Below are 14591 nucleotides of genomic sequence, written 5' to 3' on the forward strand. Positions count from 1 at the left end.
TCTCCTCTCCAGAGGAGTTTTGTGTCTTCAAACAGACCTTTAAAACATGTTTTTTAATGTTATTCCTTAGAACACTAGACGTATTTTTCATATTCAGGACATGCCGCATCCAATGGCGCCGGTCTCGAATTTCCACAACGTTTGCAAAGGTCAAAGGTCAGCCAAAAGACTGCCACAGTGACCTTTGGGCCAAATGCCTTAATGGGGCTACCGCCGCGACCGTATGTCCGTTTGGCCCGAAACTTATATGAATCCACCCATCGAATGAACAGGAATTACTATGTCTCCCATTGTATGGGCCCAGGTGTGTGTGTGTGTGTGTGTGTGTGTGTGTGTACTGTGTGAATACTACTGTTTGATATATATCGTTCTCTTTCTTTCTTCCTTTCTTTTTTTTTTTCTGGTCTCTTTGCATAGTATCAGTGTCCAGTAGTACACATCTCTAAGGCAAATTATTGCCTTGGTAGTCTAGTGCAGTGTTTCCCAACCTGTGTGTCGCGGAGCTTTGGTGCTCCCCTTGATGTCTCCAAGTGTTCCGCCTGATTTTAACAAAAGTATCACTATCCCTCCCACGAAACCAAAAGCTATTGAGCTGCAGGCTTCCTATTGTTGCGTCGTTGTTGCTGTAACACGTGTAAATATAGACGTGCGAAAACAACAACGGCGGAACAATAGACTCTAACGACCATCGTCCATAGGAATGTTAAAGGAATGTTAATGCTAATCGCCCTTTACTGTATAAATGGGGCACAGACAGCTTGGCACTCATTCTAATCTACAGCTACTACAAGATGGAACCAGCAGCCAAAAAAAGATGCATCCAGAAGACGCTTCATTTCGCTCCCTCCAAGAAGACGCCACCAGAACCCGACAGCAGCACACACAGCGCCGCCGAGTCACCTCCACCTGACGACGGCACAGCAGCAACAACAACGGCGGCTACTACTAACGCAACGCCTACAAAGAAAGCCCCTGCCAGACTTTACCGTGATGACTACATGAAGTTTGGCTTCACCTTTACTGGGGATACAACTAACCCGATTCCGCTGTGCATCGTTTGTGGATTCAAGCTTGCAAACAGTGGCATGGTTCCCAATAAGATGAAGCGTCACCTTGATACCACTCATGCTGAACTCGCTAAGAAGGACAAAAACTTTTTCGTGAGTTTGAAAGAAAAAAAGGAGAAAGGCACAGCGAAGCAGGCAAGTCTCTTGATACGCAATACCACAAAGACTAATGAAAAAGGACTGGAATTAAGCTACCAAATCGCAGAGATGTTGGCAAAGAAGAAAATGTCACATACATTGGCAGAAACAATAATAGCCAGTGCATTCAAATTAGCGGGAGGTGTGGGCTTGCTGCCACCAGATGCTGCAAAGGAATTAGCCAATGTGCCGCTCTCAAATAACACAATTGGCCGACGCATTGAAGACATGTCTGCAGACATCGAGAATTTTGTCATAAGCAAAATTATGACGAGTGGGAAATTTGCACTGCAAGTGGATTAATCAACAGATATAAGTGGACATGCACAGCTGTTGGCAAACGTGAGATTCATTGATTGTGACGCGGATGGTGACTTCATCAGAGAGAATTACCTGTTTTGCAAACAACTGCCTGGAAATACAACAGGAGAGGAAGTTTTCCGGGTGACATCGGACTATTTGGAGAAATGGAATTTAAACTGGGAAGACTGTGTCAGTGTGTGCACTGATGGAGCTGCAGCTATGACCGGGCGATACAAGGGATTTGTTAGCCGAGTGAAAGAGATTAATCCTGACGTCATGGCTACACACTGTTTTTTACACCGCGAGGCGCTGGTTGCAAAGACTTTACCAAAAGACCTGTCAGTTGTGTTGGATGATGCAGTAAGCGTCGTTAACTTAATTAAAGCAAGACCACTGAAAAGCAGGCTGTTCGCCAAACTGTGCGAGGAAATGGAGGCAGAACATCAAACTCTGCTGTTGCACACCGAGGTTCGATGGCTTTCAAGGGGAAAGGTTTTGTTGCGTGTATATGAACTGAGGGAGGAATTAAAGTGCTTTCTGTCCGCTGAGCAATCGAAATATGCCGAACTGTTTGCAAATGAGTACTGGTGTGCAAGACTAGCATACATGGCGGATATTTTTATCCATCTGAATGAACTGAACAGGAAAATGCAAGGGCGAAATGAGAACATTCTTACAAGCACGAAACACCTGGACTCATTTCGGTTGAAACTCGCCATCTGGCGGAGGACTGCAGGCAATGGAAAGCTAGACATGTTTCCTTGCTGCCACGCTGGATACAAAGACAATCGTGAATTGTGTGGGGTCATTTCTGAGCATCTGGAAACTCTCGAGGACAAATTTGCAATTTATTTCCCCCCAGTTAACGCCAAAGACTTTGCCTGGATCCGTGACCCAATGAACGTGGCAAACGTGAACAGCCCAATGCTGGAGCAAGAGCAGTTATGTGACATACAGGTGGACTATGACTGGAACAAGAAATTCAAGGAGCTAAGCCTGGACAGGTTTTGGTTGGCTGTCGGCAAAGAATATCCAGCCATCACAGCCAGCGCAATGGCAGTGCTGCTCCCCTTTTCCACAACCTACCTGTGTGAGCTTAGCTTTTCAAGCCTAACTTGCATAAAAAACAAACGCAGAGAGAGACTGAGAGCAGTTGATGAGGAGCTCCGTGTCTGTTTGTCCAGGCCTATTACTTTGCATTGACAAATTGAACATGTGTGTGGTATATTTTGTAAATGAGTTTTCAAAAATAAATTGATGAAACTGAGGCACTGTCTCTGTCCTTTTCTTTCTCTTTAAAGTTATTTGAGTGCTGTCATGTGTTTTTAAACGTATATTGGGTTCAAATAAGTTTTACTCTGTCAAAAGTATAATGTGCTTGGTATCAAAGACGTTTTACTATATATTAAATATATATATTTATTATATTTTATATATATATATATATAACCCCCCCCCACCCCCCATATATATATATAACCCCCCCCCAGGTGTTCCCCGAGATTTTTAGGCTATGAAAAGTGTTCCCTGGGACAAAAAAGGTTGGGAAACACTGGTCTAGTGGTTTGTGCTCTTGCCCCTGGAGTCATTGTTGCATCTGGCAGCCGGTTCAAATCCCATGCATGGCAAAAAGTTATTTGAACTTAATATGTTCTTTTGTATATTGTGTATGGACACAAGCTACATTTTTGACGGTATCATTATTGTAAATCATTTGATAACACTTCTATCAAGAAAGACGTTGTGTTTTGTACTTTTTTAAACGGGCTATAAAGTTATTGGACTGCTCTTCTCTCCTCTCCTCTCTAGAGGAGTTTTGTGTCTTCACTGTGAAGACACAAAACAGACCTTTAAAACATGTTTTTTAATGTTATTCCTTCGAACACTAGACGTATTTTTCATATTCAGGACATGCCGCATCCAATGGCGCCGGTCTCAAATTTCCACAACGTTTGCAAAGGTCAAAGGTCAGCCAAAAGACTGCCACGGTGACCTTTGGGCCAAATGCCTTAATGGGGCTACCGCCGCGACCGTATGTCCGTTTGGCCCGAAACTTATACGGCTGCGATCGGGGCCGCGACCCGGTAGCAGTGATGGTCTCGGATTTGTTCTGCGACTTTCGTCAGAAACACCCCCATAAACCGCACCCCCAATTTGCATAAACCACTCCCACAAAAAAGGAGGCGTGGCTTAAGTTTGCAAGAGGAGGCTGGGCTTAAGTTAGCAAGAGGCCTTAAGTTAGCGAGAAAAGTTGCGAAAGTCGCAGAAATAATCCGAGGCCATCACCGCGACCGGGTCGCGGTCCCGATCGCAGACGTATAAGTTTCGTGCCAAACGGACATACGGTCGCGGCAGTAGCCCTGAACGAAGGCCTACAATTTGCCGACTTTGACGCACGACAACGCGCCAACAATAAAACATTACGGTCCGACGTTCGGATATGTCAGAGAGCTCGCCCAGACGAACGGTTTGATGTCTTCGATGTACGCCTCCGACAGTCGTACAAAACGTGTTTCACTTTGGCTTTGTGCATCAGACACCTCATAGACCCATAGACTTTAACAGCATCCTGACTGAAAAAAGTGAAACGAGACCCCGCCTCCTAGAAAGGTCGCCCGAGGACGTTCTATAGATCCACGCGTGCGTCTCTGCAAGCTCTATAACATATCCGAAAATCAGACCCGAAGGCCTTACCGTTGTGCCGTAGTGAAGCACCGTAGTGAAGCAAAGGTTTGACATTAGCGCGTTCTACGTCGATGATCGTAAGTCTGTTCAAGATGAGCCTTATATCCCTGCGATCGCGGCGACGAGCCGATCGTCGTGATAGTCTTTTCTGCGACCTTTGGAACCTCAAATCTGGCCCAAAGGTCACCGTGGCAGTCTTTTGGCTGACCTTTGACCTTTGCAAAAGTTGTGGAAATTCGAGACCGCCGCCAATGAATTCGGCATGTCCTTAATATGGATATTGGAGGTTGTAACATATTTTTTTAAATATCCTTCACCCCATTTTCTAAGGAATTTGGCCCCAAAGGTCACCGTTGCAGTCTTTCGGCTGAACTTTGACCTTTGCAAACGTCGTGGAAAGTCCAGACCGACGTCATTGGATTCGGCATACTCTAAATATGAAAAATACATCTAGTGTCCGAAGAATCACATTCAAAAACATGTTTTAAAGGTCTGTTTTGTGTCTTCACAGTGAAGACACAAAACACCATTGGAGAGGAGAGGAGAGAAAAGGAGAGGGTAGGCTATATCAGTCCAACAACTTGTAGCCTGTTTAAAAAATACAATACACAACGTCTTTGTTGATAGAAGTGTTATCAAATGATTTACTAAAATGTCTAAAATGTAGCTTGTGTCCATACACAATATACAAAAGAACATTATAAGTTCAAATAAGTGTTTGCCATCATGCCATGAGCAGGAATCGAACCAGGTCCCACAGGCAGCAAAAATTCCAAGGATAAGAGCACTGACCACTACACTACAAAGGCAATAATTTTCATTAGAGATGTGTATTACTGGACACTGATACTATGCAACGAGACCAGAAAAAAAAAGAAAAGAAAGAACCGATATATATCTATCTAACAGTAGTATTCGGCACAGTACACACACACCCACCCATCTGGGCCCATATGGGAGACATTTATAGTCATTCCTGTGCATTCGATTCGATTTCACATGACTGTGTTACAGGACTGTGTGTGTGCCTTTAAGTTCCCAGTATTCCACTCGCGCGCGTTTCTTCAATATAGCAGTTGTCTGACGTCACTTCCCAGCACCCGCGCGGCGCGCGCGCACACAACACACACACACACACACACACACACACACACACACACACACACACACACACACACACACACACACACACACACACACACACACACACACACCCACGTTACGTTACAGAGCGCGGGCTGAGTGAAGCGCGGGCTACAAGCAGACTAGCAGAGCTGCACAACAGAGTTCACCTGACCGGCGTTTATCCATTGTGTGAGTTTTATTTTATTACTTCCTCCATGTTGGCAATACAGTAGCCTCGATACACAGGCTTTCATTTCGTCTAGCAAAACAGAAATGAGATGAGACGTCATGGGATAACTATCATAGGCTACTATGAGTAGAGGGGCTAATGGCTAGCATGGTTAGCATGTTGCATGCATGATAACAGGGACAATACATTGTGAATGATTACATTGACTTCATGTAAAGATAGTTATTTCGTCTGCTTCATACTGCTTTTACCCTAGGCTATATATTTTTTTGTATTCTACCGGCAGTTAGCCTCGGTGTGCCTAAACTAGAAAAGGCTTAGTTGCAAGCTACAACCAATTTCAATAGTTATTTGTTTTTGTAGTGCAAAAGCAGTTTGCCTCATCACAAATTATTACTGCATTTGCTAAGTTTACAATAAATGTCAAGTCATTCTGTTTTCTAATTTAGATAATCTGATTTCATTCTAGTCATGGAGTTTCACCATGGACACTTTTGTCGCAGAGATGCTGACTGCATGGCAACTTGATAATTTAATTGAGACATTTAAAGGTAAATACATTTTATTTGAGACAATGTTGTACTATAAACTATTTTGATATATTTTAAGGAGGCCATATCCAGTTTGATACTAAATTGTCTCTATATTTTGACTAGGTAATTAACCACAAAACCCTATATGGAGTTATTATACTGGACGTGAGTTTACTCCACACCATTTGTTGCTAAAAAAAAAAAAATAGCAGATATACAAGCTCACAACAGATTGCATTGTGAGCTTGTAGATATTTCTGGCTGCTAATCCTAAAAATGTGGATGAATTATGTAAATAATTATTTAAAATTGTAATAATTGTTACTGGCCTACATTTGTAACAACATTTACTTCTTTCTTTATTTTCATTGTTGAATTTCAGAGCAGGAGGTTGATGAGGAGAGCTTTCGTTTGTTGGACACCAATGCCATTGCAGCACTGATACCGAAAATCGGACAGCGTGTAAAATTCCAGAAACACCACAAGGAACTTGTGAGTAAAAAAAATAGGTTTGATCGGACGTTTTTGTAATGATGGCATATACATGCTTCCGCTGCAAAGAAGCCATAGCCGGAGATGCCAAGGGTCTGTTTATTCATTTGAGGGCAGTGCATTCCATGACTAATGCTTCAACATTTTGGCAGTGCTATGAAAACGGTTGCAGGCGGACTTTTGGGTTTGTGCGGTCTTTCAGAAGACACCTTTTGAAAGTCCATCCTGTTGTTCCAGGCCAGCATCATGGCACTGAACAGCATTCCAGGGGGGGCTCAAGAGCATCTGTAGAGGGCACATCTGTTCCCATAAATGTAGAAATGCATAATACAGAAAATTCTGATCCTGAAGAGGCCTTTGTGCAAAATGAACAGGATGATTACTGGGATGACCTAGAACAAGAAACCATAATGGACAGAGTAGCTGAGTTTATAGCAACCCTTAAGGCTAAATCAGCACAGACCTACAGTACAGTCCGTTTTGTTGTGCAAAATACATCCAGCTTGGTTTCGGACATTGTCGGTTCACTACAGAGGAAGACTTTGTATCTGTTCGAAAGATTTGGTCATAAGGATGATCCCGCGGTACAAGCGCTTGCCCATGATTTTGAGGCAGCAGCTAGTCCATTTGAAGGGTTGGAATCTGAATTCAAACAGTTTAAGTATTTTGTGAAGTCGGGCAACTTCATTGAGCCGGTAGAGGAGATGTTCCCTGGAGGCTCCTTTGTGCAGAGAAGGGCCCCTGCTACTGGGACAGTTAGACAGGTTTTATTGCCAGACGTGTTTTATCGTGTCCCCCTGAAACCTCTGTTGCAAAAAGTGCTCGAGATCCCTGGCATTTTGGATGCCATCTTTGCCTGGCAGCAAAGAGAAGATGGAGTCCTTTCAGACTTCTATGATGGGGAATACTGTAAGCAGCATCCTCTCTTCTCCAGCAAAGTGTCTGTTCCACTTGTATTTTATAATGACGAATGTGAATCTGTCAATCCACTGGGGGCAAAGGTTGGCGTTCACAAGTTGGGGTTCATTTACATGATGATCAAGAGTTTGCCCCCAGTGTTTTCATCAAAACTCTCATCACACTTTCTGGTGGCAGTTTACAAAGTGGATGATGCCAAATCATATCAGGTTGATGCTGTTCTGCGGCCAGTCATAGAGGAACTGAAGGATCTTGAGGTCAATGGTATAACTGTCAACACACCTCACTTTAAGGGTGAAATCAGGTTTGCAGTTGCCCAGTTGTGTGGGGACAATCTTGGTTTGAATGGCATACTTGGATTTACAGAGGGCTTCAATGCTAATTATTTCTGTCGCATCTGCAAAGCACACAAGAGTAGTAGTTAAGGACACCCTTGGTCCCTAGGGACCTCGATGTCCGATTTCGGCATTCTCAGGACACTCCCTAGGGACGAGGGGGCGGGGCCTAACCCTTTTTTTCCGATGACGTCATTATATTGATTTTGCTGATTGGAGTTTCCGGTATCTGATGATCTCATCGTATTGATCCTGATAATGGCATTTTCATCTTTGGCAGTTGGGGGATCAATATGATTCTAGTTCTGCTTTTGTGTGAGGCAGTTAATGCCCATCTGTTCAAACTGAACTGTGCATGCACTGATTTGTGTAGGCGAACTGTCCTATTGATTCTATCTGTGTGTGGGTCTGGGATCAATAGTTCGTATATGGATCCGATGCCAATTGTGTCTGGGACAATATCACATCTCTTACGTACCATGATCTCACTGAAATATTTACCCAGCTCAGCAGCGGCCGCAGACCTGACTGTAACTCCGCATTTTAACTATAGGTTATGTGGTCGTGGATGTATGTGTATATAGTGGCAGGGATGTAATTAGGTTTCCAATGTAATGAGTCCCAGGATGCAGGGATGGTCTTGTAGATGAGTCCCAGGGACGTTTGATGAGTCCCATTTCAGCGACGTTTTGTCAGTCACATTTTGTCATAATAGGGCAGCATAGCCTCCTGACCCTCAACTCACGTCCAGCTCCAGAGACTAGTGAGGTCTCACAGATCTATTGTTGGGAGTTAAGCTGTGTGTGGTGTGGTGTGTGAGTATTGATTATCTATGCTTGGATCCACCCCGGCACAATCCCAATGATTTCACCTCTGGTGGTTGACTCTCTGACGAATAATGTCATGTATTCTGGCTCTCACCAAGAACCATGGAGCCGCTGAACTAAAAGACTTACATCTTAGATTATTTCCAGTTTGGTTATAAAAAGTCGGGGAGGAACTGATTATGCAACTATCAGCCTGCTTAACCCCTTGGCAAACCATCTCTAATTCCCCAGGTTAGTAGGCCAGGGTGCTTGTTATTGATTTTACGTTTCCTTTCAACAGTATGCAGTGGTCTCAGTTGCCTTACTGAGGAAGGGCGGGACAGTGGGGAGGAAGCATACAGAGCATATCTATTATCTCTTCAGAACTGGTGCATGGAAAAGAAAAAAAAACTCGCTAGAGATCAATGTGACAAAAACAAAAGAAGCTTGTCATTCATGAAGAGGAACCTGTGCAGGCCATTACAAATGATGGACAAATAGTGGAGGTAGTAGACAGTTTTAAATAGTTAGGCAGATATTTTGACAGCAAACTCAATTTCACTGAAAATACTGAACAGATTTTTAAAACTTGTAACCAACGTCTCCACCTACTACGCAAGCTCAACTCCTTTAGAGTGAGCAAGCATATCGTGGAAACAGTCTATAAAAACCTGATAGAGGGAGTCTTGTGTTTTAACATGGCAATGTGGCTTGGCAATCTAAAGGTCAAAGGAAGAAGCAAGCTGCAGCGAATAGTAAATCTAGCCTCAAAAATAATTGGGAAGAGACACCAGCAATTAGGCTGTATCTACAATGAGATACTTCGTAAAAAAAAAAAACTATCAAGATAGCAAATGACCCCGTCTCATCCACCCTGCACCGACTTCCAGCTACTTCCCTCTGGTAGACGGTACAAACTAGGCATGCCATGGTATGAGATTTTACAGTACGGTACGATGCCAATATTGATAATCTATACCTCTGTATTCCAAGGTATTTATATTTATAAAAATAAAATAAAAAGATTGCCCCCCCCCTGACCTATGTCTAGTGACTACCTTCACATCCTTATAAGCCCTTCTTTGTTCCGCAACATGCAGGCCTACACATATATATATATATATATATATCATAATATATGCCATGATTATGAATTGATTACCCTGGACCGAATGGAAACAAGACAGCAAGGACGTTTATCAGTGATCCCTTTGGATATGTGGTTGACTGTATCCTGTACTGATTACACTTCTGCCAATAATGTATTCAGTCAGTGAATCAATAGCTATTCCCCAGTCCCCATTGTATTTCACTGTACTATGGCTCCCCCTAATGGCCGTTTTGTCCCCAGTATGGTGGAGCAGAGGTGATGCAATCTGCGCATGATCACAACTGTCAATGTGTGCCTCCGTGTTGACAGTCCACACTTAGTTACTACATATGGAAATATGGAATATACATTTGGATCTGGGTGTTTTTCAGCAACACTAACTCAAAGGTAGGAAGCAACTTTTCAATCTACTGCATCTGTGGGGTGAAAATATTTGTGTTAAGTGTTGTTGATGTTGTTGTAAACGTTAGTTTTTTACTGTTTGGTAAAGTTTTGCCTGGTTCATGATGTCTTATTGTCTTGGTTTAATGTATGACTTGGATTATTTTGGTACGTGGTGGCGTATTTTGTGACAGTTGCATGGTTCATGATGTCTTAATGTTTTGTTTTAATGTATGACATGGGTTATTTTTGATATGTGGTGTGGTGTTTTGTGACAGTTGCATGGTTCATGATGTCTTAATGTTTTGGTTTAATGTATGACTTGGGTTATTTTTGGTATCTGATGTGGGGTTTTGTGACATTTGCATGGTTCACGGTGTCTTAAGGTTTTGTTTTAATGTATGACTTGGGTTATTTTGGTATGTGATGTGGGGTTTTGTGACATTTGTATGGTTCATGGTGTCTTAAGGTTTTGTTTTAATGTATGACTTGGGGTATTTTTGGTAAGTGGTGGTGTATTTTGTGACATTTGCACGGTTCATGATGTCTTAATGTTTTATTTTATTGTATGACATGGGTTATTTTTGGTATGTGGTGTGGTGTTTTGTGACATTTGCACGGTTCATGATGTCTTAATGTTTTATTTTATTGTATGACATGGGTTATTTTTGGTATGTGGTGTGGTGTTTTGTGACATTTGCATGGTTCATGATGTCTTAATGTTTTGGTTTAATGTATGACTTGGATTATTTTTGGTATGTGGTGTGGTGTTTTGGGACATTTGCACGGTTCAGTTTGTTTTAAGGTTTTGTTTTAATGTATAACTTGGGTTATTTTTGGTATGTGGTGTGGTGTTTTGTGACATTTGCATGGTTCAGGTTGTCTTAAGGTTTTGTTTAATGTATGACTGGGGTTATTTTGGTACGTGATGGTGTATTTTGGGACATTTGCACGGTTCAGTTTGTTTTAACGTTTTGTTTTAATGTATAACTTGGGTTATTTTTGGTATGTGGTGTGGTGTTTTGTGACATTTGCACGGTTCATGATGTCTTAATGTTTTGATTTAATGTATGACTTGGGTTATTTTTTGGTAGATGGTGGTGTATTTTGTGACATTTGCATGGGTCAGGGTATCTTAATGTTTTGTTTTAATGCATGACATGGGTTATTTTTGGTAAGTGGTGATGTATTTTTGGTATGTGGGTATGTGGTTGGGGAATTTTTACATGGTTCATGATGTCTTAATGATTTGTTTAAGGTATGAGTTGTATTATTTTGGTAAGTGATTGTATGTTTTGTGGCATTTGCATGGTTCAGGTTGGCTTAATGGTTTATTTTAATGTATGACTTGGATTATTTTTGGTACATGGGGGATGTATTTTGTGACGTTTGCATGGTGCATGGTTCAGGCATGCCACGGGCATGTCTGTGGCCGTTTGAGCTGTGAGGTTGGGGGTTAATACTGAGTAATGTACGGTTAGTTCATGCTAGTAGGGTACATTTAAAGTAATCATGTATATCATATTGGCGTAACTAAATTTGAAATGAGTTGAGTGGACTATGTATTTTTAGATGAACACACTATGTTGTTCACCTACAATTATAGGGATCGATGACTAGAGTAGATTGACGGCATTTTACAATAGCTACTATTACGTATTATTGACATTTAAAGTTAGATAGACTATAGTCTATACTACATGGTGGTATAGGCATCCATGGATTTCCAGGGAATTCAACCCTGAATCTGTAGACGGGGTCTGTACACAAAACACAATGTTTTGTGTTGACAATAACTACGAGGCAATAACAGCCATCATACTACTAAATATTATGTATACTAGTTAAATTATCTAAACTCTGTGATTTGGCATAGACATTTTTTCACGACACATAGGAAGAGTCTAAACTACATGCATAATAATAAAATATGGTTGAATGTTTCAAATACTGGATAGTTAGAATGGGTCATGCATGTTTTTAATACAACCACCTTAACATCACCATGTCTGATGGTGCAGTGTGTAAATGTAACAGGTTATCTACATGGTGTATACTAAAGCATGTAATACTGATGTACCGATGTTTTTCCGAGAGTTCAGATCGTATAGTTTAGAAAATTGTGTAAGCCTATACTATACGAGGTCTTTAGATCATGGTCAGCACCAAATATCATACCAAAAGTCTGTATCTTATGTTTATCAGGTTTTATTTTGATCAGAAAATAGACAATTATGCAGATGAACATACACTGTAGCACAACATGGAGCAAAATGTACAAGACAATGAATTCACCAGGACATCAAATATACTCAGTCATCAACTATTTATAATGTATGTATATATATATATATATATATATATATATATAGATAAATATACAACGATGCAATCATGTCAATCATAGTGGCAATAGTTATGTCCTTGATTATTATTATTTTTTGGATCATATCAGGGTAAATCCTTCCAGTAATGCAAATAAGATGTACATAGCCTATGGATTCTTGACATTGGCAGTGGTCCTACCTCAATACCGCTAGTTCTCAATATCTTAATAACCCCCGGTATAAAATCATCAGTCCACAACTTGTTCATTAAATCTTTAAAATGATTGTAGAAGTAATATCGTGGCGTAATATTCAAACATGTGTGCTCGGTTTGACTAGAATGGTCTATGCGGCAGCCGTTGCAATCATCCTTCATCTGTGCGGTTATAGCCTTTGCGAGTAGTTGAGCAACATGTATTTTCAGAATATCTGTAAGATTTGTGGGGTTTGTCCCATCAAACTCATCCAAAGTCAGTGGCCAATTCAATGGGTATGGCGGCGAAAGCAATGGGGTGCCGGAGGCTGGACGGTCATGGGGAGCAGTTGAATTTGGGGGTGATAGGTCTACCCTCTCAAAATACTCAGTGTCCCCCGCACCATAGCCCCAAAATGCCCTCTCAAAATGTTCATCGTTCTCCGGATCATAGTCGCAAAATGCCCGGGCATCATCATATTCATCGCTGTCCGTATCTGCAGTACTGATGTTATGCCACCACGGGGGGTGTATACACGGTCCATTGTGGGTCCATCCATCAAGAGCGGTCCCTTCATTCGAGTTTGATTCTCCCAATGAAGAAGTAGAATCCTCCATGGTGCGTGAATGGCGCAATATACTGGCAATAAGGATATTATCTACATCTATGCATCTACTCTATATAGCCTATGCCGTGGACTCTCCAAGCTTAAATTATAAAGTATATTGATCAATATTGTTCAAAATCGTATGGCTAATAATTAACAAAAATTGATACATGTACATGTAGAAACATGCATTATCTTTTAGATACTGGTTTGAAACTGCTGACGATAACATAAGTTAATAGCCTAGTTGAAATGTATCAGTGTAAATGTATTGTAGACACTACCATGAATAATCACTGAGAGGGGCGGGGTGTATAGCTAAGGAACAAACTAATTAAAAGGGAGGGCTCAGATCTAGATGTATGTATAGAGCAAAGAGAGTTAGGCTTATTCACACCAGAGGATAAGGCTTATTCACACCAGAGGATAAGGCTATAGGAGATAATTTCTCAGGAAACATCATTTGTCATCAACTATCTCCTCTCACTATTAGTCATGGAGGCTATGGGTAAACCACGTAACCCCGTTGAACCTGTGGAGCACCAGTCATATAGCCCGTATATTACCCCTCTCAGACTAGAGGAATATAATTCAACACGGGGTAGATTTGTCTATACCCGTGATTTTGAATTATACAAAGAGAGGGCAGAGGACGAGATCATGGCCGCGGAGTTGCTAAGTAACCATATGTCGAGAATTGATGAGCAGGACTTCGAGTCGGACGGATTAATAATCGATACGGATGAGGAATATTTTGCTAGCATCGAACCATTGGACATGACTACGAGCAAGAAAACTCGTGGACTGTCCGAAAATGCAGAATTTGTACACCTCTCCCTTACAACCCCGTCCTGCCGAGCACCGAACTCTGAACCAGAGAACTACTCCAATCCACCACCATCCCCTGCAGACTCTGGTGATGAGGACGTACCCTCCCCTCTGTCTGCATCCAAGGCATGTCGACGATCTCAGCGTCTGCTTCACCTAAAAACTAGATGGTTGAAACCCAACTCTACCTGGTTGAAACCCCAAAGCGAATGGGAATGAACTGAACATGTCTATTAAATGTAATGTGTAACATACTTGTGTAAATACGTGCTATGTTTCTCAGTAATAAAAACAAAAAAAAATCAACATATCTTCATTGTTGTTTTTATTTCATATATATATATATATATATATATTTACACTATTACCGGTGTTAGATTCTAGTTAGGTTCTTACAGTGGTAGTATACTAAACTTTGCGACTATTGTAACTAATCAGGATTATGCATTGGTGATGATCCTTCCTTCTTTTGTTGGGGGTGTAACGTGTCCGGTACTGACCCCAATGATAAAATTACCACATTTGACAATGTCATCAACCTCGTGAACGTT

The 14591-nt window shown here is 41.5% G+C and overlaps 1 protein-coding gene across 1 annotated transcript; it reads left to right on the forward strand.

The window, feature by feature from the left end:
- Nucleotides 1–998: 998 nt before the first annotated feature.
- On the forward strand, nucleotides 999–6824 carry LOC310874013 (zinc finger BED domain-containing protein 5-like; the record flags this gene model as incomplete). Its single annotated transcript, XM_083786673.1, has 6 exons — nucleotides 999–1479; nucleotides 1633–2598; nucleotides 4705–4751; nucleotides 5978–6059; nucleotides 6424–6533; nucleotides 6771–6824. The coding sequence occupies 6 exons, from the start codon at nucleotides 999–1001 to the stop codon at nucleotides 6822–6824; spliced, it is 1740 nt and encodes a 579-aa protein (XP_083642799.1).
- Between the last annotated feature and the right edge of the window lie 7767 nt (nucleotides 6825–14591).

This window comes from Protomyctophum parallelum, assembly GCF_964188405.1.
Source record: "Protomyctophum parallelum genome assembly, chromosome: 1".
NCBI lineage: Eukaryota > Metazoa > Chordata > Actinopteri > Myctophiformes > Myctophidae > Protomyctophum > Protomyctophum parallelum.